This window comes from Lynx canadensis, chromosome A1 (genome assembly GCF_007474595.2).
Source record: "Lynx canadensis isolate LIC74 chromosome A1, mLynCan4.pri.v2, whole genome shotgun sequence".
Classification (NCBI taxonomy): domain Eukaryota; kingdom Metazoa; phylum Chordata; class Mammalia; order Carnivora; family Felidae; genus Lynx; species Lynx canadensis.
This window is the reverse complement of record NC_044303.2, coordinates 190,056,598-190,082,338: the sequence shown is the minus strand read 5'-3', so window position 1 is coordinate 190,082,338 and position 25,741 is coordinate 190,056,598. Positions and strand designations below refer to the sequence as shown.

General features: G+C 38.7%; 1 protein-coding gene across 1 annotated transcript in view; it reads left to right on the top strand.

The window, feature by feature from the left end:
• The window catches only part of LOC115521362 (THUMP domain-containing protein 1-like), a 31,361-nt gene extending 17,533 nt beyond the window's left edge, over positions 1–13,828 (top strand). The window contains 2 exon segments of the mRNA XM_032594003.1: positions 11,484–11,600; positions 13,599–13,828. Of these exon segments, the coding sequence (XP_032449894.1) occupies positions 11,484–11,600; positions 13,599–13,828 (347 nt within the window).
• Positions 13,829–25,741: the final 11,913 nt, after the last annotated feature.

Below are 25,741 nucleotides of genomic sequence, written 5' to 3'. Positions count from 1 at the left end.
CTAGGAATGGGGAAAGAGATTCCATCCTTTGATGAGAGGAGCACAAAGTCACCTGACACAGGGTATACATACCGAGAGACCATTAAATGGTAACATTAGTGTAAAAAATCACCTCAAATCCCTGAGATCCTTTGTTTTTGCATTTTAGAAATAGGGATTAAAACAATATCCATCACATGGGGACATTGTAGGGATAAAATGAGCCAATGCATGTGTACCATAGTGCATTGTATATAGCACATGTAACAAGTGCACACTGTTAACTCACACTTATTATTTTGGATCCCTATTACAGAAGAAGGATCCCTTTCCCTGCTTCAGTTATGCAGAACATTTTCAATCCCCTCTTACTTCTCCTTTAAAATATTTTTGCCTAGGGGCACCTGGGTGGCTCAGTCGGTTAAGCGTCCAACTTCGGCTCAGGTCATGATCTTGCGGTCAGTGAGTTCAAGCCCCACATCGGGCTCTGTGCTGACAGCTCAGAGCCTGGAGCCTGCTTCGGATTCTGTGTCTCCCTCTCTCTCTATTCCTCACCTGCTCGCACTCTGTCTCTCTGTCTCTCTCTCAAAAATAAATATAGATTAAAAAACTTTTTTAAAATAAGATATTTTTGCCTAGAGGGTAATGCCAGTACATTAGCTTCTTCCCACAGCACTCTTTGTTGTATATTAGAATTTTGTATGAATATTTACTTAGATGATATTTCAGGATCTTCAGTCACTGATGAATACCATGCCCTTAGTTATAAAGAAGTTTCACGTACAAGGTAACTAGGATGCCTGGGCAGTGTGGAGGGAGGCTCTGGTATACTCCAGAAGACAGTCATGTGCCATGCTCCATGACATTCAGTTGCCAGCACAACCTGTCCATGTGCCTCCTAAGTTTGATCATACCTAAATTCAACCAGTTCATAAATTTCTGCTTGTGTTACATCATTTTACCTCTTGAATGCCTGTGGAGCTTGCTTTCTGTCTAAATTATTCTCTTTGTCAAGGACCTGAACTTGATGTCTTGCACTTAGGTACTTCCTTAATGTGTTTACTCTGGAGGAAGGATTAGCTCATTTCTGTTTCAATTTGAAATTCAAAATAAATAGTATTTGATAACAGCCTTCTCTCTTTCTTTTTTCTTTCTCTTCTTCCAGTATAGAACACATGCCAAGCATCAACCATGTCTTGGAAGATGGAAGAGAATAAGAGCTGGACCCTGCCCTCAAGGAAACTATGATCAGGTAGGGGACCTGGCATGCACTCACATAGGTAGCTATAACACAGGCAAATGTGAAAAAAAAATGGGGGGGGGGTATGACAAGCAAGATTTAAGATTTAAAGAGAACTCATTGGAGGGAGACTGGGCTTCTACTGGTTGATAAAGGGAGCCTTCATGAAATAGGTGGTCTTTCAGCTGTCCTAATGGATAAATGAGAGGTTGCCAGTGTTTTTTTTCTTATATGAAATTGCTACAGGTCTTGCAGAAAAAAATAGGAAAATGTAAATAAAAGTGAAGTGTAATAAAATTGAGTCATGTTTTGTGTAAGATGTTTGTTGGTTGATTACACAATATCCTTTATCATGCCACACCAAAAATCAAAGAAGGAGAGAAGTGCAATCCTACCACAGGTTTGAAATGATAGAAGAAAAGACTATTGGTTAGCAGAAACAATGACTTCTGTACTATGTTCTGGTATAAGGAGCAAAAAGTTAGAAAGTTCTTGAATTCCTATGACTTTGTGGCTTGCCATATCAGCTCTGGACTGCCCATCTCCAGACTTCTTCCACTAGAGAGAATAAACCACCATGTATTTAAATCATTATGATTTTTGGTTTTCTGTCACAGGGATCCAAATCTAATGGATTCATATCTCCCTCACCATTTAGGCAAAACAGATATTATTTGATGAATGTACTGGAGAGGAGACATGAGTCTTTGAGGGTAGCCATGCTTTCAGTGGCTTCTGAGAGGAGCAGCCATGGCAGTGCCTGATGTGTGCATTCCAGTTTTGTGTCATGTGATCATGCCACCCTGCACATGAGTAATTAATTGGATCAAGGCCACAGGCACCTGTCTATCGGCTGATCAGACCACTGGCCATGAAATGGCCTGGCCTAAGAGCTCTTCCCAGTGCAGGGGCTCCATATTGGGTGATGACTGACTGACTGAATCAGACCCTCACATTTATGTTTTGAATTTGAGACACAGAGAGCAATAGAAAGACACTGAGAGAGCAGAGAGGCTGAGAGAAGCTGCATTCATTACATAATGTCAGTCCCTGGAGTATCTGGCTACCTCTTGCAGAGCAATATCACAGTTTTGAACAGTTAGCAGGGGGTTCAGTTCTCTGTGAGGTCTGGCTGTGTCAGTGCTGAGACATTTCTTCCCTTTCTTCTTTGTGTGACCATACAATAAATTTCCTATGACGTGATAAAAAATTAGAGACCGGCCAACACAGTGTGTGTCCTCTTCCTATGTTCTATACTGTATCTATCGATGATTAAAAAAAAAATTTAGTGCTTATTTTTTATTTTTGAGTGAGAGAGACAAAGTGCAAGTCCGGGGGGGGGGGGGGCAGAAATTGAGGGAAACACAGAATCTGAAGCAGGCTCCAGGCTCTGAGCTGACAGGAGAGAGCCCGACGCAGGGCTTGAACTCATGAACCGAACTCAAGAATGGTGAGATCATGACCAGAGCAGAAGTTGGAGGTTTAACCAACTGAGCTAACACTGGTGCCCCCTTGTTGATAGTTTTTTTAAAGGGTACTTTCACCTAACAGTATGTCATGATTGCCTTTCCATGCTGTTAAATACTCTTTACAACAGTATATAAACTGGTATATAGTACTTTATTGTATGACTTTATTATTTAATCAATCCTTACTGTTGGATATTTAGGTCATCAACTATGCTTTTGTTTGTGTGTTTTTTGCATATATGCATGATGCTAGGTAGGAGTTTGATAGGATGGTGTTTAGTAAGATGCAAGACATTTTAAACCAGGGATATGGCGTGAAATAAACACAAAGTTGTGAAGTAGAAAAGCACAAGGCATGTTATCAAATAATCAAATTTTGATAGTGTTGGTTACATGTAAGGAGATAGTAGCCAAATTATTGATAGGCTTGAATGCCAAGTTAAGTTATGGCCATGGATGAGGATTTTGTTTTTGTTTTTGTTTGTGTGTACATGGACAGAAAATCTGGACTATCTTGGGGTCAGTCTCTCTGTCTTTGCAAGGCTAGTGGTAGTATTTTTTTTAACATTTTTTAATGTTTATTTATTTTTGAGAGAGACAGAGAGACAGAGTGTGAGAGGGGAAGGGTCAGAGAGAGGAAGGCACAGAATCCAAAGCAGGCTCCAGGCTCTGAGTGGTCAGCAGAGATCCCAACGCAGGGCTCGAACTCACAGACTGTGAGATCATGACCTGAGCTGAAGTCAGACATTTACCTGACTGAGCCACTCAGGTACCCCACGGCTAGTGGTAGTGTTAAAGAGACAGTCAGCAGAGGTTAATTTGGCTCATTTCATACTAGTGTGATTTATAGTAAATGAACAAAACTACCTTTTTGTACTTTGTATTGTGCTTTGTTAAAAAAATAAAATGCTGTGATTTCAGGGAACTTTATCAGTATAGAAATAGTCTTAAAACAAATAATATCCTAAGTAAAGATAATTCTGTTATGGGTTAATACCACCACTTCATATTTGTGTCAACTTTTTGAATTTTTTTCAAAATATATAAAGTGTTCCACTGGATCCCCAAAATAGCCTAGCCCCAGTGGAAGGTAACCTGCCCATTTTACAGATGAAGGAACTGGGATTAGGTGATTTAAAGATGTAGAGTGTCAGAGCTAGAATGTCAGAGCTTGATTTTTCAAGGTCACCTGAGCCCATGTCTGCAATTTCTGGGGGTGACAGTGAGGTTTAGCTTAGTTACTAACCATCATCACACAGTTCTTATGTGAAGGAGGTAGGCCTGTTCCCCCTTCTGATTTCACATCCTGTTTTCATTCCCCTCACCATGATGTCATCCAGCCAGTTGGCAGCAGAGTCTGGATGGAGGACCAGGTAGACTGATTTCAAGTTCAGTGCTTTTTCCAAAACACAAGTGGAAATACCCTTGTCCTACTTTCTTTCCTCAAGGAATTCAAACTTTAACATGCATAAGAATCATCCAGGAGCTTGTTAAACATGGAGTGCCTCAGGCCCTGCCCCCAGACACTCTTCTTTTGGTGGGCCTAGGGTTAGACCCAGATATGAGTATTCTTCACAAACTCCTCAGGTGATTATGAGAAAGGTGGTATACAGAGCAGACTTTAAGAAACACTGCCTGTCGAATTTGGAGCTTGAAATCTGCCTTGTCTCCTCTTCAAGCATGCCTGCTCTTAGAAATATGACTCCAGCCCCACCTCACTGTAACCCCTTATCAGTTCTTTGTGTTTTGCAAATTGCATTTGCTCTTCATTTATGGACAAACCAGGTCAGCACTGCCAGGCCAATAAGAGCTGGATTTTCCCTGGCCTCATGCATCAGTGACATATTTGCCAAGATCAGCCCGGTTCCAACATCCCTGCAATCGGCAATGGTTGATGATGATGCAGGACACACATGACTCGATTTGCAGAGAGCCTGCTAAGCTTTCAGGGAAGTCAATAAGAAAAATCTCATTTTGATCTGAAGCTTGGGCTCATTTGATTTGGAAGTTACTGGTGCCAAAGAAATATGGGACCCAGGGATGTCTCTTCAAGCCCCTCTCTGACTGTAATCACCCCTAAGAAGCAGTTTTCTCCACCTGTTCCCTCCTCCCACCCACCCCCCTTTCCTAGATTCGGTGTGTCAGCAACAGGGGGAAAAAGGCAATAACTCCTCTAAGACTTTCTGGACCATCCTTCTGTCTCACTCTGGATAGAAAAGAAAGGGTAAAAACAGCACCCAAACCATTCCCTGCATGAGTCCTAGGAAACCCAGTTGGCCTTTGTGACTTTTCACACAGGTCTGTGGCTTCCAGCTTGAGGAGGTCAGAGAGGAAAAAGTGAATGCATCTTTATGCCCTGTGAAGTAGCTCTCAGATCTGAGTGCTCCATAGGCTAACGTGCATGCCAAAATGGTTAAGTTTACCTCCAGACTATCTCTTGACTCCACTGAGACCTATTTATTCTCCCTGCCATTACCCTATGTCTCCTGTAGATTCTATAATACCCTCATTTCTTGTTTCCCTGCTTCCCACCATTTCCCATCAAATCCATTATCCACAGAGAAGCCTGGGTGATCTTTATACACCATCCCCCATTGTAGCCTTTTGGTAACTTTGCATTATCCTAAAGATAAGGTCTACACCTGTGCTGTCTAATGCAGGAGCCACTAGCCACACGTGCCTGTTGAGTAGCTGAGATGTGATGAGTCTGAATTGAGATGAACTATAAATGTAAACATCAGATTTCAAAGATTTAGTAGAAAAAAGGATGTTATATATCATATTAACAATTTTATATCAATGACATGTTGAAAAACATTTTAGATCTGTTGGGTTAACTAAAATATATTGTTAAATTTAACTTCGGCTCTTTTTTACTTTTTAAGATGTGGCTACTTAGAAGAGTTAAAATTACATGTGTGATTCACATTGTATATCTTGGACAGACCTAACCTAAATTCTTGAATATGACTTACTCTATTTCCTTCTTGCACCATCTATTTTGGCCATATGAATTTCCCTTAATCTCTTGAATTAATCACTCATCCTTTAGTTTCTGGAATTTGGGTGGGCTATTGCTTCCTTCTATTCTACTTTCTCTTACTCATATTTCAGGATGTCTTCTGGATGTCATTTCTTAGATGTCACTAGGTCTAGGAAATTGTCCTTGACTTTGTGAGTCTGGCTTAGATGCCTCTCCTGTAGATCCAGTAGAATCTTTATACTTTCTCCTCTGTAATAATTTACACACCCCTTTGGATTTACTAGAAAAAAACCCCACATATGTATAAAGGACATATATGTGCCCATGCTACTAAATTGTAGACTCCATTAAGACAAGGGCTATCCCTGTCTTATGCTCCTTTTACCCCAGTGTAGAAAACTCAATACATGTTTGTTGAGTAAGTTTGGTCACTTTATTAAATTGGGAAAGGAATTGAGGTCCAGACTGGGGAGACTTCCAAGTTGAATTCACATAGTGAGTTCATGGCAGAGTACCCGAGGCCAGTGGTGTGTGGTGAGACACAAATTTAAATAAGGTATGACATTGGGAGAATTTTAAAATATTCAGCAGACAGAGATTAGTGCATGATGGTTTTACTTCTGCCCAAAAAGGTGAAGAAAGAGCTAACTACCTTATGTAGAAGCAACTGTGATGCAAAGCTTGGTCCTGGCTGGAACATTCTCCAGCTTAAGGAAATCCCTTCTCCATCAACTCCATACTTTATTTCTAGCATTAGAAATATTGCATTGGGAGGAATAGGGACAGGGAAGGAAGTGACAAGACCATGGAGATCTGGACTAGATATAAGTGGAACAGATACATAGGGCAAGCTGAGTCAGGGCTTTAATGTGCTGCAGGGAAATTGTTTACCTGGATCATAAACCACAGGTCATTTCTTGAGATGCCGGCATAGCTATTCCTCATGTTGACGTGTTTCTGAACAGAACGAAACAAGAAGAGCTCTTTTTAGTCATGAAGCCTCCAGGGTTCTGGTATCATCCTCTGCCATACTTGAACCTGCAAGACAATCCTATCTGGTTCTAGCAATACATAGTTTAGTGTATTTGCAGAATGTCATGTCATAAGTGCTTTTGGAAAAAAAGTGATATAAGGAGAAATCTATCTTTTCTGTAGGATTTTCTACTATAATTTCAACTTTTTTTCCCCTATATAAGCTCAGTGCAGGGAAGTTGGCAAACATTTCAGTGCAAAGAAGGAAAGCTTTCTTCATAATTCCATCAGCAAAAATAATCCCACTATTTATACTTCCTGGAAGTCTTTTGACTGTTCTTCATGTATATTCACTTATACAATTTTATAAAAGATGAAAGTAGGATACTGTGAATACTATTTAATAGTATTTTTCCTCTTAGATATATATCATGAACAATTTCCTATGTCAATAAGTACTCTTTTGTAATATGATTTTGATTGCTTAATATTCCAATATATTTAAACCCTCCCAACAATCTTCTATTACTGAACATTTAAATTGTTTCTAATTTTTAAGTATTATAAATCATTCTACTGTAAATTATATGCACATATCTTTGATTTTTGTAAAGGGTAAATTTGTAAAAATAGAATTTCTTACTAAAAGACATGCATATTTTAAAGAATTTTGACACTTATTTTCAGTCAGCCTCCTAAAAGTTTTAGCACAGACTGTTTTTCAATGTTCCAAAGTATTCTTTGCACACAAGTTCTTTCATGTTTTTACATTGTACCATCTACTATCATGAAAATTGTCTCTATTAAGTTGATGATATACCCCAAAGAGAAGGAATTCCCCAAAAATATCAAAGTGAAATAAATTCTAGACTCTAAATCATATCGATGTCCATCTGATTATGTCCACTCTCCTTTAGATCCTTAAAAGTGACGTTTCCCAAAATGCCCCATAGGAAAAGAGTTCTGTGGTCTGGTAGGTTGGGGAAAGTTACTTCCTCCGTCTCCATGTAGATCTTGAAAAATCCTGCTGTAAATTTCAGCAGGTTCACATCTGTTTAAATCAGTTTCCTTTCTTAAGGCTATTTGGTCACCAAACTACTAAAAAAAAAAATCTGAGCCTATAAATTTTCCAGTGTATACACTTAGAGAACCTAATTGTCTAGAGTAAATTCAAGGCGGTACACTATAGGGGCTATATATGGTTTTTTTTAAGCCTTTGTATTTTTTAAACATTTATTATTTTTTTTTAATTTCAGTATAATTAACATACAGTGTTATATTAATTTCAGTTGCACAATATAGTGATTTAAGAGTTCTATACATTACTCAGTGCTCATCACCATAAGTGTACTCTTAATCCCCTTCACCTATTTCACTCATGCCTTCCACCCACATCCCCTCTGACAACTACCAGTTTGCTCTCTGCATTTAAGACTATGTTTTTTGTTTGTTTTGTTTTATAAATTCCACATTTGGGTGAAATCAAACGGTATTTGTCTTTCTCTGATGGGCTTATTTCATTTAGCATTCATTATATTCTCTAGAACCATCTGTGCTGTTGCAAATAGCAAGATTTCATTCTTTTTTGTGTCTGAGTAATATTCCATTGTGTGTCTATAACACATCTTTTTTATCCATTGATGTATTGATGGACACTTGGGTTGCTTCTATATCTTGGCTATTATAAATAAAGCTGCAGTACTCTCAACAATAGCCAAATTGTGGAAAGAGCCTAAATGTCCCTCAACTGATGAATGGATAAAGAAATTGTGGTTTATATACACAATGGAATACTACGTGGCAATGAGAAAGAATGAAATATGGCCTTTTGTAGCAATGTGGATGGAACTGGAGAGTGTGATGCTAAGTGAAATAAGCCATACAGAGAAAGACAGATAGCATATGGTTTCACTCTTATGTGGATCCTGAGAAACTTAACAGAAACCCATGGGGGAGGGGAAGGAAAAAAAAAAAGAGGTTAGAGTGGGAGAGAGCCAAAGCATAAGAGACTGTTAAAAACTGAGAACAGGGGCGCCTGGGTGGCTCAGTCGGTTGGGCGGCCGACTTCGGCTCAGGTCAAGATCTCGCGGTCCGTGAGTTCGAGCCCCGCGTCGGGCTCTGTGCTGACTGCTCAGAGCCTGGAGCCGTTTCAGATTCTGTGTCTCCCTCTCTCTGACCCTCCCCCATTCATGCTCTGTCTCTCTCTGTCTCAAAAATAAATAAACGTTAAAAAAAAAAAAACAAAAAAACTGAGAACAAACTGAGGGTTGATGGGGGGTGGGAGGGAGGGGAGGGTGGGTGATGGGTATTGAGGAGGGCGCACCTTTTGGGATGAGCACTGGGTGTTGTATGGAAACCAATTTGACAATAAATTTCATATATTGAAAATAAATAAATAAATAAATAAATAAATAAATAAATAAAGCAAGCTGCGATAAACATAAGGGTACATATATCTTCTCTAATTAATGTTTTTGTATTCTTTTGGTAAATACCCAGTAATGGAATTACTGGATCATATGGTAATTCTGTTTTTAATTAAACATTTTTTTAAAAAATTTATTCATTTTTGAGAGACAGAGACAGAGCATGAGTTGGGGGGAGCAGAGAAAGAGGGAGACACAGAATCTGAGCTGTCAGCACAGAACCTGAGGCGGGGCTTGAACTCATGGACCATGAGATCATGACCTGAGCTGAAGTAGGACGCTTAACAAACTGAGCTACCCAGGATCCCCTCTATTTTTAATTTTTGATGAACTTTCATACCATTTTCCACAATGGCAGCATGATTTGCATTTTCACCACCAGTGCGTGAGGATTCCTTTCCCTCCACATCCTTGCCAACACTTGTTATTCCTTACATTTTTTATTTTAGCCATTCTGACAGGTGTGAAGTGAGATCTCATTTTGGTTTTGATTTAAGCCTTTATATTTATTCGTAGCTGGCCTGGCCAGATCAGTTTGAGTCTTGTGTCCATGGTCACATGGCAAATCTGAAGGACTTTCCGACATCAGATCTTACATATCTTTCTAGTTAGTCAAGACTATTTTTTGATGAGCAAAGATTAGAATTAAGCTTCCCCCCTGCCACAAAACTCTGTTCCCTCTTCCCAAAACAGATTTGCTTATGAATGTGTGATTGCAAATGAAAAGTTCTTCTATGTCTCATCTTCATAATGTCTAATTGGAAAGTCATTATTGTTACCTGTTTAATTCCTTTCCAAAATTATTTTAAGACTAAAATAAATAACATGTTAAAAATATACTTGTTAAAAACTTCTCTTAGACCAAGTTTTCTTGGTCTACTTTTAATACAAAAACCAAAAAAGTTTTTAGATGCCCAATGTGTCTGTTTCTCAAATATCAGAGTTTTGCTTATAGCCATATTTTCTTATAGTATTATTTTGTATTTTTCCTTAAATTAACTTAACAATTTCTTGATATATATTCTTTAGTTTGTCCTCAACAACATCATATGCAAAAATACATATTTGGCAGTTTTAATAGATATTAAAATAAATGTTACATAACTATTAAAAAATAAAACTGTTTGATTTAAAACACCTGAAAGTACCTCAGGGTTTGTGTTGATAAACTTATTTGTAAAGGGTCAGAAAGTAAATATTTTAGGGTTTGAGAGTCATGCTGTCTGTGTTACAATTACTCAACTTTGCTGTTATAATGCAAAAGCACCCCTAGATAACAAGCAAACAAATGGGCATGAATCTGTTCCAATAAAACTTTTATTTACAGACAGGCAGAGGCTGGATTTGGCTCATGGGCTGTCGTTAGCCAATCTCTTCTCTAGATGAAACAAGGAGCTTATTGACATGTTCACCTTCTATGTGACTACATTGGTTCATTTTAGGCACAATCTAAATGCACTAACCTGGGCACTATTTAAATTTTGTATTATTTATATTTTACTCCTATTTTCAGAGATAGTCCCAATTTCAAGCCAAGTGTCTCAAATTTTGGGATTATATTCACCGCCCTGAATGTTATAGGACTAGTATTAAAATAAAAATCAGGGGCACCTGGGTCTCCGTCGGTTAAGCATCCAACTTCAGCTTCGTAGGTTCATGGGGCTCTGTGCTGACAGCTCAGAGCCTGGAGCCTGCTTCAGATTCTGTGTCTCCCTCTGTCTCTGCCCCTCCCATGCTCACGCTCTATCTCTCAAAAATGAATAAACATTAAAAAAAAAATAAAAATGAATAAAAATAAAAATCAGAAAACAGCCTTTGCAACAAAAGAACAGACATCCTGAGACAGATTAACATCAACTCACCCTCCTAATGAACTTTACAGGACTTCCCTGCTCAGTGATTTTACCCTTGCAAAATTATTCTTCATGTGAGGAAGAAAAATAACACAACCCAAGCAAACTGGGCTCCTAAATTATTGACACATTAAAATTTAAAATGTTAATTAACAGAGGCTCTTATCTGAGAGAAGCAAGTGTGCCATTAGTTCCCAATCTCACTGAATCTAGACTCTTATACATCTTCTGTTTGATTGAGTTGGTTCAAGGTTTACCCGGGTGACCTCAAGATTTATAAGAGGGAAACTTCCTAAACATGGTAGAAAACAAGGCTCACTTCTGCCACCCTTCTGCATTGGGCCACATCATTGGCCTTTGTAGATAGGAGGAATATATGTTGTGTATAAATATGATAAACCCACCTCTATTTACTGCTCACTGTTTTCCATCTTAGACATTCACAAATAATGATACACCTGAATAGCATTTTTCATATCTACAAAGCTTTTCCAAATGTATGGTCTCGTTAAAGTTGCTCAATAATTCCAGGAGCTAGGAATTATAATTCTCATTTTACAGGTGAGGAATCTGGGGTTAATCCTGTAGTTGAACTGCTAGCCACATGTTATGAAGAACCCTGGAGCTATGCTAGCCAATATCTACCTGCTAGAATAGGATTGCCAAGTGCTCCTCAAGGTGATTCTTTTCCCTACTCTGCTCTGCCACACTCTGCTTATCTCCATCATCCCAGGTCATACCCTCACCCAGCCCTCCATCTACCATGGTGGCCCCAATGGGGTCCATTCAAAGGTGCCTGGCTGGGTCAAGGTAAAACCATCTCTACCACTGAAACATAACTCTAACTTAACATTACAACTGGTAATGTAAACTCCCATCCCTAACTGGACTCATATTTTCTAATTCTATGTCTAGTGTTTTCCTATATTTAGCAGCTTCTTCTGAGATACCGAGGAACTTAATTAGTATTGGCAGAATTGCTAATTCAACTTTCAGTTATAAAGGGTAGTTAGAGAATTAGGATGGGTAATTGTAAAGCAGCATACATTGATGGATCTATTTTCTCTTCATTTGCAAACTCTTCTGGATTCATCCACAATCCAAGATTATAACTTAAAGGCTCCTTAACTATCACCTAATTCAACTCCTATATTTCATATTTGAGGAGATATGGGAGAACTTTGCCCAAAAAAGATTAATAATAATAAATAAGAATGATGATCATCATTTGTTTAACTTAGCATGTGCCAGGCACTATTCTAAATGCTACAAATGCATAAAGATTGTTACTCTGGTCTAGAGCTAAAACATCTAAAACTTGTAGAGAAAAATGGATTTGCCTGAGGTCATGTGTATGTAGGTAGTGGGGCCAGGGTATGAGGTCAGGCCATCTGACTCCAGAATATCATTACAGCATAGTTTTTCTCTCTACAGAGCAGAGACCAAAGTTGTGAAGGGAACAGCACTACCCTGTCATGAGAAGGGTACTTTGGCTCTGCGGTCTTCCTGTTCAAACCCATAGCAGCAGTCCAACTATGAGAAAAACATCAGACAAGTCCAAACTGAAGGATATTTTACAAAGTTCACAACTTGCACACTGCCCAGAGAATGAGTGCCCTGGACCTCCCTCCACAGACACTAATTTAACTAGTCTTGAGTGGGGCCAATATACTGGCATTTTTTAAAGCTCCCTGGTGATTCAGATGTGCAACCAAAATCAAAATTCCACTGAGCACGCATTTTTTTTCCCAGAAAGAGAGAGTTAGCGAATGAACCAGGAGGGAAAAGGAACCATAGAACCCAGGCTGGATGAAGCATTGTATCTGAAACAGGGGCTTTCACTGTCCTGGGTGTGCAGATTCTTTTCACTGCAGGAAACAACCAAGAAAGAGGACACAAAGTGCTGGAGTGGGGATGCCTGGAGGCTGCAAATTTCAGTTTCCTAATCAAGAGGACTTTTAGGAAAGCATTTGGGGATCACTTTGGCTCTAAAGATCACCACATCCTTTGCTCAGCAAATTGCTGGTTTCCCCTGCCTTTCTTCCCTTGAATATCGCAGAATACTTGTTTACAATCAGCCCCACATGTAAGTGGACACTTGTCAGTTACGCCGCCAAAAAGTGTGTGAACAACCAGCCTTGTCAGCTAAAAAGGAGGCTGACTTCTTGCATTTAAAATGAATATTGACTTGAAAAGAAGGGGGCAGGGGGAGGGAAAAAAATCAAAAGTGAGAAAAATGGCTGAGTCAGGCCAACCTCAATGCATATGGTGTAAAATAACATCATTAAGAGTTTGGCCAGGGGTTGGGATTATGTAAGAGCCTCTTTCAGCAAACCTAAAATGTTTGGGAAAATTGTTCTGGAAAGTTCTATGTTAAAAGGTTAGGAAGAACTGGAAGGTTACCTGAGAGGATACACATAATACTTTAGAAAACTTAAAATAGAGACTCTCATTACTACAAAGAAATGGATGCTTTTTTTTTTTTTTTGAGACTTCACTAAACTGATAACCCCAAACTTTTGCCCCACCACTGGCAAATTACTTAATATTTCTGAACCTCAGTTTACTATTCTGTAAAACGGGATTAACCATGCTGGCCTCATAGATTGGTTAAGAGGATTAAGTGAGATAATTTGATGCAGAAATCAGTGACTTGGCCGAAAGTGATGTAAATAGGAAGTGACAAGACAGCTTTCAAACTCATGGCCCCCTGTGCCGTGGATTTCTATTTTACGCCCATCCCCATTCCTGGTAAAGATGCAAAAGCCATGGATAATACAGTCACCATAATGTGTGCTATGCTCCTGGCTAAGGAAGCTGCATGGACAAAGAATTTCCAGAAAGGACACTTTCCCCAGTTCCCCAGTTCCCCAGTTCCACAGGGAGACTCTCTGGAGGAATTTTAACCTTCTTTAGTGAGAGAAAAGGATAGTGACCCCAGCACTTTCATGTAACTTGAGAAGACCCTGAGAGAAAAGGAAAATTTTATATGTGATGGACACATTAATTATCAATGTGCTTTACCCCACATTACGTCTTGATGAAAATTTGGGAATCATCAACTCCTACCTCATCTCTCTGAACCCAGCCAGTCACCAAGTCTTGTCAGTTCAGCCTTAGTGAAGCCTTTTCCCAAAATAATCTTCTTCAAGTACATCTCTGACTGTGTCTTCTTCTGCTTGCAGCTTTCCTGAAGGCCATCTTTCTGTATGGCGGACTTCAGCTGAAAAGCTCATCCTTCTATCCTATCCTGCTTTTTCCTCATCCCCTCCTGCAGCCAAACATAACTACCCAGTGTCCCCGAGCACAGCTGCAGCCCCTCTTTTGTATGAACTTGTCCTGCCAGTGGTACTGCCACTTCCTTCCCAAGTACCTGGAAGTAGTATTTTCGTGGTGGTTAGGAACACAGGCTCTGGATTCAAATTCTGACTTGACCTTACAGGATATGTGTTCTTGGGAAAGTTATTTTATTTCTCTCAGTCTTGAGAATATTATGAGGGATAATAATACCTAATTCAAGGGGTGAATTCATGAGATTAATAATGCCTAATGCATGGGGTTGATTAAATGAAGTAATGTGAGTCACCTGCTTCTCACAGCATCTGGAATGCAAAAGGCACTCCACAAGTGTTAGCTGCTATTATTACTGCTGATTTCTTATTCTTGTTTTTACTGTTGCCCATTTAAACAAACCCATCATTTAAACATCACCTCCTTCGAAAAAGCCTCCTGACAGCACCCATGCCCCTTGAAAAGTAATCTCTCCTGGTTTTATGTCCTCGTAACACTTTGCAGACCTCTCATGGACTCACCACGTGTTTTCTTGTGTGTGTCTTTATCTTAGTCTTTCCTTTAGAATATAAACTAATTGTGGGATGTTATCTTGGTAATCTTATATCCACAAAAGCCCTAATCACTGAGCAATGACCTAATATTTGTGACACCTAAATAACTTGGACAAATAATAATAATAGATGCTGTTAAATGTGATCATCTAAGAGGCTCTTAACCTAGGGCTTGATTCATAGAAAATGCTCTATAAATGTTAGCTGTTACAACCGTTTATTGTTGACTGTGATATTTCATGCATTATCTAATTTGTTCCTCATAACAGCCCTATCAGGCAAGTTCTATTAATGCTACCATTTTGCAGTTGAGGGCTAAGGCACAAAGAAGGTGAAGTAATTTGCCCATGATCATGTAGCTAGTGAGGGGCAAAGCAAGGATAAGGACCCCTGGGGATTCCATTATATTCAAAGGCCTTTATCTCAAGCAGTGAGTGGGGATCATTGGATTTTATGGTCAAATAACAGATGAGAAAACTGATGAATTGAGAGTCAGTGCTGGGTTGACCAGTCCAGTGGGTTATGCATAGAAAGGAGAGGAGGCCATAGGTGAAAGACATTTTAAGCTTTAACTTGTGTCAAACTCAAGTAAAAATCAGATTTCATCAAACCACTGATCAAAGTGCCAAAAATGGTTTAATTTTTTAAAAGCACATGTAACTTATTTTCATCTGCTTGACTGGTCAAGCCAGTAAAAACAGTAAAAGCAGTTTATTCAATGAAAAACACCCACACCCACATGGTGGTTGTTGGGCCAAGCTGCCCAGCCAAGCAGACAGTTAAAATAGTCATCCAGGTGTGGATAGAGTCTCAGAGGAAAACACTGAAAGAAGCCATTAGCAAAATGCTTTCATGTCTGTGGAGGACATTTAGAGTGTGTACACCGAGGTATCTGGCCAAAGAAACTATGGCTAAGCAAGCGAGAAGGAGGAGAGAGGTCATTTGCATAGGATCCTAGGGATCTTCTATGAGAGTCAGGACTGAGCCCCTCCTCCTCCTTTCAAAAAAAAAAAATGTAAGCTGCCTTGAATCTTTTGGAGTAGACTGAGGATCTTTGACTGACTCACTTGTGGAGGAGAGGTCTTGTGACTCCAAGGGTTGAAATACACCAATCTGGACTTTAGCCCCTCGTTACAGTAGTAAAGGGAATGGCTCTTCTGGGTTCAAGAGACAGAGGACCCTGGCACGTGCCCTGATTCAGATTTTTTAGGTTTAACACTGAGCCTTGGGAAGATACTCTTTTAGTGAATTAAAACACACACACTCTCTCTCTCTCTCTCTCTCTCTCACACACACACACACACACACACACACACACACACACTCACTGTAATTTGGGAGCCCAGAGAAGTTTCACCATGGAAGAAATCAAATGTAGCACTGAAGACCTATTGGCTCTTCAGTAGGGATGGGCTCTGGCAAGGATGGAGCGCCTGAAGGCCCACAGAGGGAGTAAAGGTCATTCTTGAACAATCAGCACCGGAGCAGGGGAGGCCTCTAGGTTCAGGAAGGCACACTGGAGTTCTGGTTCCAATGGGCAAGACCAAGCTTGACTTCATCTTAGAATAGTCAGGAAATGGAGATGCTGGGTTCCTGCTAACCCAGGAAAGTCACTCCATGCATATTGTACTTGGGGCACAGGGAGATGCTACTCAGGGTGAGGGAGAGGGGAGATTGTTATTCACACCCAAGATTATAAAGCTAGACATACAGCTACTGGTCACTTTCCAAAATCCATTAGACCTAGATAGATAGATAGACTAGATAGGTAGGTAGGTAGGTAGGTAGGTAGATAAATAGATAGATACTGAGGGTAGAATAAAGGCCTATTTAAGAATGAGGATAGGCCTGGAGGAAGAAAGCCATTAGAAAAGCTACACAATTGAAGTTACTTCTAAACCTGTCTTTAATGAGAGAAATCAAGAAAATAAATTTGGTCAATTAGAAAGTAATGAGGACCTTGCAAAAATAACTATTGACAAAAGGTGGCAAGGGATTTCTCAAGTAATTTGAGCATAACACACACTGTATGAGTCAGCAGGTCAGGAGGGGTTGCCTCCTAGGAGATTAGAGCTGGTATCATGCCTACTCGATTTTTGGCAATGATTTCTTCATTTAGCAAGCAAAATTGTGATCTGAAATGAACCCAGAAGCAAGATAAATGAGGTTCTAAACTTCAAAACCAGGAGGAGGCCACGTATTAGTGACTATTTGTCCAGGTAAGGCTGGTGCATTTAAAGGGGACTGGGCCTGAAGGAAGGATATCCTAAAACAAAAACACAAAAAGGAATTCGAAGGGCAGGCCATGGTCTATTAAGGTAAATTTATGGTGTATTAACCAGCTTTATAACCAGATTATCAGAAATAGCATAAATCATTCCAGACAAATAGTTTCTTCTTTAGGTTATCAGAAGGGAAGGCAGTGCAAAATCTTCTTATCAGAGTGAAAGTGAGGACATTGTTTCTTTTTTTGTGTATATCCATCAGGAAAAAATGATAAAAAGCTGAACTCCTACAGGGCTGGGTTCCATAAAGTTTCATTTCCAAAGCAAAATGTATATGTGTGTATATACATCTGTGTGCATGCATGCATATTTGGTGGGGAATGAGACTTTGGTAGAGCCTGGATGGTCTCTTTCTGAAAATGTAGAATATGGGGAATAAATGTAAGGTTGGTGTGGTGTTACAGGTATGGGCCCAGGACTTACTGTGGTCTTGATCCTATGAGAAGTCAGAAAAATATTCACCAGACCATTAACAAATGATAGTGTAGAATTTTAGGGTTGAAGGACTATCAGGGATCATCTAGTCCTGCCTGTCTTCTTAAACATTTACTAGACCAGAGATGTTAACTCCTTTTCTAAAGCCACATGGTATGTCCACGTCACAACCTGAAATGAAACTATACTGACCGGGAGTGGTCTTTGTGTCTTATCATCCCACTTCCTGATGATGCCAGTTCACAGCATCTGTTGTCAACTGCCAGGCTAAAATAACCCCAGAGTTTGAAAATAATAGGAGGAAATTCCACTGGAGAAGAAAGTGAAAGCTTAGTTTTCTATGTAAAAATAATCAAAAGTGGCCAGTCTTTACTGGTGGGCAAATGTCCTACGAGTAATCATGCTGGATGAATCTAGAGAGTAATTTAGTCCTGTGTTGAATCACCTGGCAAGGGGAAAGGCCTTACTTGGAACTGTTTGTAAGGCAACATCAAAAAAGAGGAAGGGCAAGTTTGTCAGACTACATTGAGATCCTGTCCTTAAATTTTGGAAACACTTCTAGGTTAAAAAAAAAAGAAAAGAAAAGAAGAAATCCTGGACATTGGAAAGATTCCAGAGAAAACAGCACATAATTAAGGGAATGGAGTAGAGAAACTGATTTATGGAAGGAATTAAAGCAACACATTTTTTATGGCTCTGTTACAAATAAGGGCACATCTTTGACATATATCAAGGACTTTAATTGAAATAATAAGTTAATCCAAAGAGAGATGATTTAAGCATAGTATCAGAAGAAAGGGTAACATGATAGGATTGGAGAATTACCTGTTGAGATGATGAAATTGTCATCTTTCAAATGAAAACTAGACGAATACAGAACAATTAGGGAGATCAGATTTAATAGTAATTTTATATAAAAAGATTTGGCTTTTAGCCTTTGAAAAAAAAAACTATGAGCCAGTAGAATCATACTTTCTATGTTTCCTCAATTCTTAAAGAAACTTGAACTTATGATACATCATCAATTTAATAGCAGCTATTATACTGCATTAAATGTACAGGTTGATTGCAATCTACATCTCAATTTGAAAAAATGTTAAAATGTGAAAAATATATTCATTTTAGAATTGGAGAACTACATCAATTATTTAAGTGATATACATATACAACCCTGTTCTGTAAGTTTAATTCCTGACTACTTAAAGGCTAATTGTATCGCTTATATGAAGGTGGATGTTCTATGGAATTTGCTTGCTGTGTCCTCATCCCCTTCTCAGAGAATCTGTTCCCACCCTGGTGATTGGGAAGCTGACCAATTTCTCTGGCCATTACTGATTGGGCCAGGAATAAATATGTGACCTGAACTAGGCCAGTAAATTCCCTTTAAAAAAAAATCAAAAGAGAAAGAGGCAGTCAGTGAGATGGGAGCTCATATGAAGTTGGGGCCACCATTAGGCCATGGCATCCAACACCACAAACAAATTAGTAAAGGGCAGCAAAGCCATCAGTAAAATGGAAAAAGTTGGCATGGATTAAGAAAAACAGACCAGATGTCCAGCAAGCACCAGAGAAAATAGATGAGTAAATAGAAAGGTACTGTATTCACTTGTAGCCTCCCCTCCCAAAGATTCAATGTGACTCCACAGGAGGCAGAGGGAGGAGCTTCCATGCTCCACTTTTTACTATAGGTCCTAGGTGGTCTAACTGAATGCAGTATCCAATCTTTGGATAACCTTGACTTTCCCTTCAGTAAAGATACACTTTTATCTGAGCCAGTTTGAATGGGTATCTGTTCCTGGCTACTTGGATCCCTTTCTCTCTACCTCTGCCCATTTCATGAATGCCTCCCAGTTATAGCATATTAAGAAAAAGCTTTTCAGAGCAAACTCATAATGCTGACAGTCCGGAATGTAACAACAGTTGTAGCAATCCTACAAATGAATAAACTGATATAATTTCTGATGCCTAAATAACTGGCTGCAAAACCATTGTCTCAGCCATTGGAGAATGTGATGCAGCCTGGGTTGACTCTTGTCCAGAAGCCAGGTCCTAACTCAGGCTGTATTTTCTGGATCTTCTTGCCTTCACAGATGCCAGGGTAGCCCATTCTTATGAATTGTTCAACCGTGAGACTCCTTAGACCATGACCAGTCTACCCACCCCCTATCACAAACATTCTTTATCTGGGACCAACATTTACATTCTCAGAATCTATACGTCCTTTCATCTGAACAGCCCACATCATTGACATTTTGATAAGAAGCCATTCTGATTTCAAGAAAAACTCATTTTCTGTTCTGAATTGCAGTGTCTTCTTCTGCAGTGCTTCCCTAAGCAAACATACGGGCTGTTTGCTTTGCTTTCAACCCTCATGAATTTTTAATGATTTACAAGGAAAAGATTTTTTTCTCTCTGGTTTTTTTTTATAATAAATTTAATGACTTAATACACATCAAGTGGAATTGTTGGTTTGTGGTGACGGTTTTATAATTCCAAGTTCAAGGTTTCTTTTCTATTTAATTATGCAAAATAACACTCATGGAATATAATGCAATAACAAAAACATGCACCAATGTTGGCATAAGAGCCTGTTGTTTATTAGTATTGGTTCTGTGCTTTATGTTTGAAATAAAATATTTGGAACTAATGTTGGCCATACTTCCTCCAAACTAGATAAAAAAAAAAAGTTTCTTTCTGAAAACACCATGCTCCAACCTTTGGCGATAAAAGCCAGCAGCTCTTGAGACACCAAATTAAATTTTATTTGTAGAAAGCACTGTGCTGTGTTTTGTTGCTTCCTCAGAGTTATTTTTTAATACTAATAATTTAATAAAGTGGAAGACCGATACATTGACCTGTGTTCTCCGAGGCACCAGAGGATTTCCCTGGGTTAAAAGGCATAGTTTGTTGAAAGGTTGTTTGTTTTACATTCTAACCTATTACTTATTTCTCTTTCTGTCTTGCCAGATCTAGCCTTAACTTTTGAGATCATTTTTGAATTTTGGAAAACATAAAGTAGTTGAGTTTTCAGAACCTCTAAGCCAGATTTTTAAAACTCTGATGGATAAGGACTGTTTTTCCTAAGATCCAACACATTTGAATTTTGTATTGCTGAATAGTAAAATTATCTCTATTCTTTGACTGAAAAAATAATTTAGAGTCTCTTGGTAGAAAGGATGTAGATGTTCAGTTTCATCAAACAAGTTCAGCAAGAAATCTTGTTCAACACATCCATATTGGAGGGAAATAGGTTGCAGTTACAAGGTGAGAGGATTTATCCCAAGGCTCAGCCTGAGATATCTGGACTTAGGTGAGGGTTGTCTGAGAGCCTGGTATTTCGCACAGGTACAGCAGGACTAGCCTGGGGGCTTCATGGTGTTCAGCCAAGTTGGAACCAAAAGACAATATCTAAACATAAAGCCAAGGACCAAGGAGACATTGCAAATTAAATATCCATATAAAGGAGCTGGGGAGGAAGACTGAAATCAGGTATAAGGGGATAGGATGAAAACTAGATGCCCCAGGAGACATCAAGGATGGAGGACAGGGACACTACCTGGAGAGATCGTCTGAGGTCCTAGAGAAACCCAAGGATTCATTAGAGAGAGCCTGTGGCCTTGCTGTGGAGGAAAATATAATACAGTATTTGAAGTTACTAACTGAGGAATATGGACATGGGTTCAAGTTCCAACTACACAGGTCAGTTGCTTTATGTGCAAAATGGGGAAAGTAAAATAAGCCACTTCATAAAGGCTGTCATAAAATTTAAACAAGATAATACTACTGTTGGTTCTTATCAGTGCTGAGTCTGATGGGAAAAGCTGCAAAGTCAGATTCCTTTTCATGTAAAAATGCTGCTTTTTAATTGTATACATATTTGAATTGATAGAAAGGTATGGATTTTTGGTCTTTTTATACATAAGTGGTATCTATTTTTTTTTTGATATTTTATTATTTATTTATTTTATGTAAACAGTTTTTAGCTGAGGTATAACAATCGTTTAGTGAAATGCAGTATACACCTAGGTGTACTGTTTGATCAATTGTAATAAATACATTCGCTGATATAAGTCATATCCCTATCAGGATATAGAATATTTCTATAATTCCAGAAAGCGGCATTCTAGAAAACCCTCCCACAATCTCATGACTGTAGAAGCACATAGTCATATGAGTTATCACGATAGATTAGCTTTTCCTACTCTGGAACTATATTTAAATGATATATATATATATCAATATATATATTTAAATGATATATATATATCAATATATATATTTGATATAGATATATCACGATAGATTAGCTTTTCCTACTCTGGAACTATATTTAAATGATATATATATATCAATATATATATTTAAATGATATATATATATCAATATATATATTTTGTATTGGAATTCTTTTATCCAGAAAAATGTTTTGGAGATTTATCCATATTGCTATGTGTAATGGTGGTTCTTTCCTTAAAATTGCTGAGTGATACTCCATTTTATAATTACATCATCTTTCTTATATTCCTGTCAATATAAATTTGGATTGTCTCCATTTTAGGACTACTATAGGGAAAATTGCTAAGGACATTCTTAGATACATCTTTTTGAAGCATATGTTTTCATTTCTTTTGGTTATATACCTATGAATAAGCTTCTGCATCATCAGTAGGTATTAGTTTAACTTTATGAGAAAGTACTAGACTGATTTCCAAAGTGGTCATACTGTTCTATACTCCCATCAGCAATGAATGAGAATTCTAAATTTTTTATATCCTCCCAAATATTTGATATTGTCAGTCTTTTAAATTTTAGCTATTCTAATGGAAACATATGGTTTTGCATTATGATTAAAACATCCTCTTAACAAGCTAACCTTTTTGTACTTAAAAAAATTTATTTCTGGCACAAAAACAGACACACAGACCAATGGAATAGAATAGAAACCCCAGAACTAGACCCACAAACGTATGGCCAACTCATCTTTGACAAAGCAGGAAAGAACATCCAATGGAAAAAAGACAGCCTCTTTAACAAATGGTGCTGGGAGAACTGGACAGCAACATGCAGAAGGTTGAAACTAGACCACTTTCTCACACCATTTACAAAAATAAACTCAAAATGGATAAAGGACCTAAATGTGAGACAGGAAACCATCAGAACCTTAGAGGAGAAAGCAGGAAAAGATCTCTCTGACCTCAGCCGTAGCAATCTCTTACTCGACACATCCCCAAAGGCAAGGGAATTAAAAGCAAAAGTGAATTCCTGGGACCTTATGAAGATAAAAAGCTTCTGTACAGCAAAGGAAACAACCAACAAAACTAAAAGGCAACCAACGGAATGGGAAAAGATATTTGCAAATGACATATCGGACAAAGGGCTAGTATCTAAAATCTATACAGAGCTCACCAAACTCCACACCCGAAAAACAAATAACCCAGTGAAGAAATGGGCAGAAAACATGAATAGACACTTCTCTAAAGAAGACATCCAGATGGCCAACAGGCACATGAAAAGATGTTCAGCGTCACTCCTTATCAGGGAAATACAAATCAAAACCACACTCAGGTATCACCTCACGCCAGTCAGAGTGGCCAAAATGAACAAATCAGGAGACTATAGATGCTGGAGAGGATGTGGAGAAACGGGAACCCTCTTGCACTGTTGGTGGGAATGCAAATTGGTGCAGCCGCTCTGGAAAGCAGTGTGGAGGTTCCTCAGAAAATTAAAAATAGACCTACCCTATGACCCAGCAATAGCACTGCTAGGAATTTATCCAAGGGATACAGGAGTACTGATGCATAGGGGCACTTGTACCCCAATGTTCATAGCAGCACTCTCAACAATAGCCAAATTATGGAAAGAGCCTAAATGTCCATCAACTGATGAATGGATAAAGAAATTGTGGTTTATATACACAATGGAATACTATGTGGCAATGAGAAAAAATGAAATATGGCCCTTTGTAGCAACGTGGATGGAACTGGAGAGTGTAATGCTAAGTGAAATAAGCCATACAGAGAAAGACAGATAGCATATGGTTTCACTCTTATGTGGATCCTGAGAAACTTAACAGGAACCCATGGGGGAGGGGAAGGAAAAAAAAAAAAAAAAGAGGTTAGAGTGGGAGAGAGCCAAAGCATAAGAGACTGTTAAAAACTGAGAACAAACTGAGGGTTGATGGGGGGTGGGAGGGAGGGGAGGGTGGGTGATGGGTATTGAGGAGGGCACCTTTTGGGATGAGCACTGGGTGTTGTATGGAAACCAATTTGTCAATAAATTTCATAAAAAAAAAAAAAAAGAAAAAAAAAGGAAAAAAAATTTATTTCTGAAGTTTATTTATTTATTTGAGAGAGAAAGCACGTGGGGGAGGGGCAAAAAGCAAGGAAGAGAGAGAGAAGCTAGACTCACACAAAGGGGTGATCATCCTAACGGGGGCTCACCCTAAGAAGGGCTTGAGTTCACCCGATGCCGGGCTTGAGCTCATGAACCATGAGATCATCTACTGAGCCGAAGTCAGATGCTTAACTTATTGAGTCACCCCGGAGCCCCTATTTTTCTTTATAGAACTTTTTATTATCTGAAATATATTTATTTGTTTATTATCTATCTTACTGTAAATAAAAGCCTTATATTGGCACTAGAATATGCCTAATATATAAACACATACTTCATAAATATTTGTTGAATACATTCCTTTTTGTCATCCTTGAAATTTTTTCTAACCTGTTTGTGTGTGTGTGTGTGTGTGTGTGTGTGTATGAATTATGTATTTTAATTAACAGATTTCATCTCTTCATCTAAAGGCTTTGGGAAGACTGTGACCTGATCTTTTATTTCAACATATAGGGTAGACTTCCCCTAAAGGAGGGTTCTTAGGCGATATTTCCTGACAATTGACAGTAGAAGAAAACGGGTGGCTATTTTTCCAACTTGTTTATTTGTTTGTTTATACATGTGTGTATGTTTGTATGTATGTATATATATATGCATGCATTTTAACTAACAAATATTACCTCCTCATCTATAGGTTTTTGGGGGATAGCAATCTGACTTAAATATCTTCAACACAGTGTAGACTTTCCCCAAAATGTTTATATATATATATATATATATATATATATATATATATATATATATGATTTTAAAAAAATACAGAAGACCCAGAGTTTAATTCTGAAAGAATCCACAGTCATCTGAATGACAGTTTGGGGGTATGACTGGGGACTGGAATGGACACAGAGCTCTTTTAATTCTCTCTAACAAAGCCACAGACTAATGTTAAGGAATGTTTGTGTGATCTCTCCAGCGTGGAATCAGTTACCCAAACACAGGAGTCTTTGCAAAGATCCAAAATAATCATAAAACCATTATAACCACAAGACCTCTTCGGAGTTATCCCCTCAATAGTGAATGCTGCCCTTTTAAGCCAACTCTAATATTCAGAGAAGGATTGTAATATCTCCAGCCTGGAAGAAATCCCTATTCCTGTGGCTCATTTACTTCATCTCTGTGGTTCTTGGAAGGAAACATGGAGTGAAAGCCACCCGAGGCATTTGACTGAATTCTAGTCTTAAGCAGCGTACAGAGAGCTTTAATAAACTTTGGCCATTTATCCAGCCTTCATTCCTGGGAAATACTGTCCAACTATCCCCAAGTCCCAGTAAATTGTTTGTCATAGGACAACCCTCTGATTTATGGTCCTGGGCATTCTTAAGAATGTGACCAGAGAAAGAAAAGGCATACTCACCATGCAGGAGCTCTGAAGGGAAAGCTTGCCCTTGAACCATCAGATGCTTTGAGAAGGGTACCAGTGGACATAATTCTTCTCTCACTTTATATCTTGTTTTCATTGACATTTCCTGCTCTTTCACACATAGGAGTCACTCCATAAATATTACATGGAAGGGAGAATGAAATAATGTAGGAGAAAGAATGAAACAAAGGGAGGAAATGAAAAGGAAGGAACTCATTTTCACTGGATGTCGGCCATCTAATGGGGGAGTGGGGAAAAGAGTTCAACTGGTTTTAAGTTATAAAGCAAGGTTAGAACTTATACTTCACTGTGAATTCACACACACAATTTTTTACTTAACATTTGCATTCTCTACTAGACTGTAAACTCTATGAGGGTTGAAACTGTATTTAAAATGTGTGTGTGTGTGTGTGTGTGTGTGTGTGTGTGTGTGTTTTGACCCACATAAAGAGCCTGACATCTGAACCCATCATGGGCAAGAAACTAAGTGGGCCCTTGCTG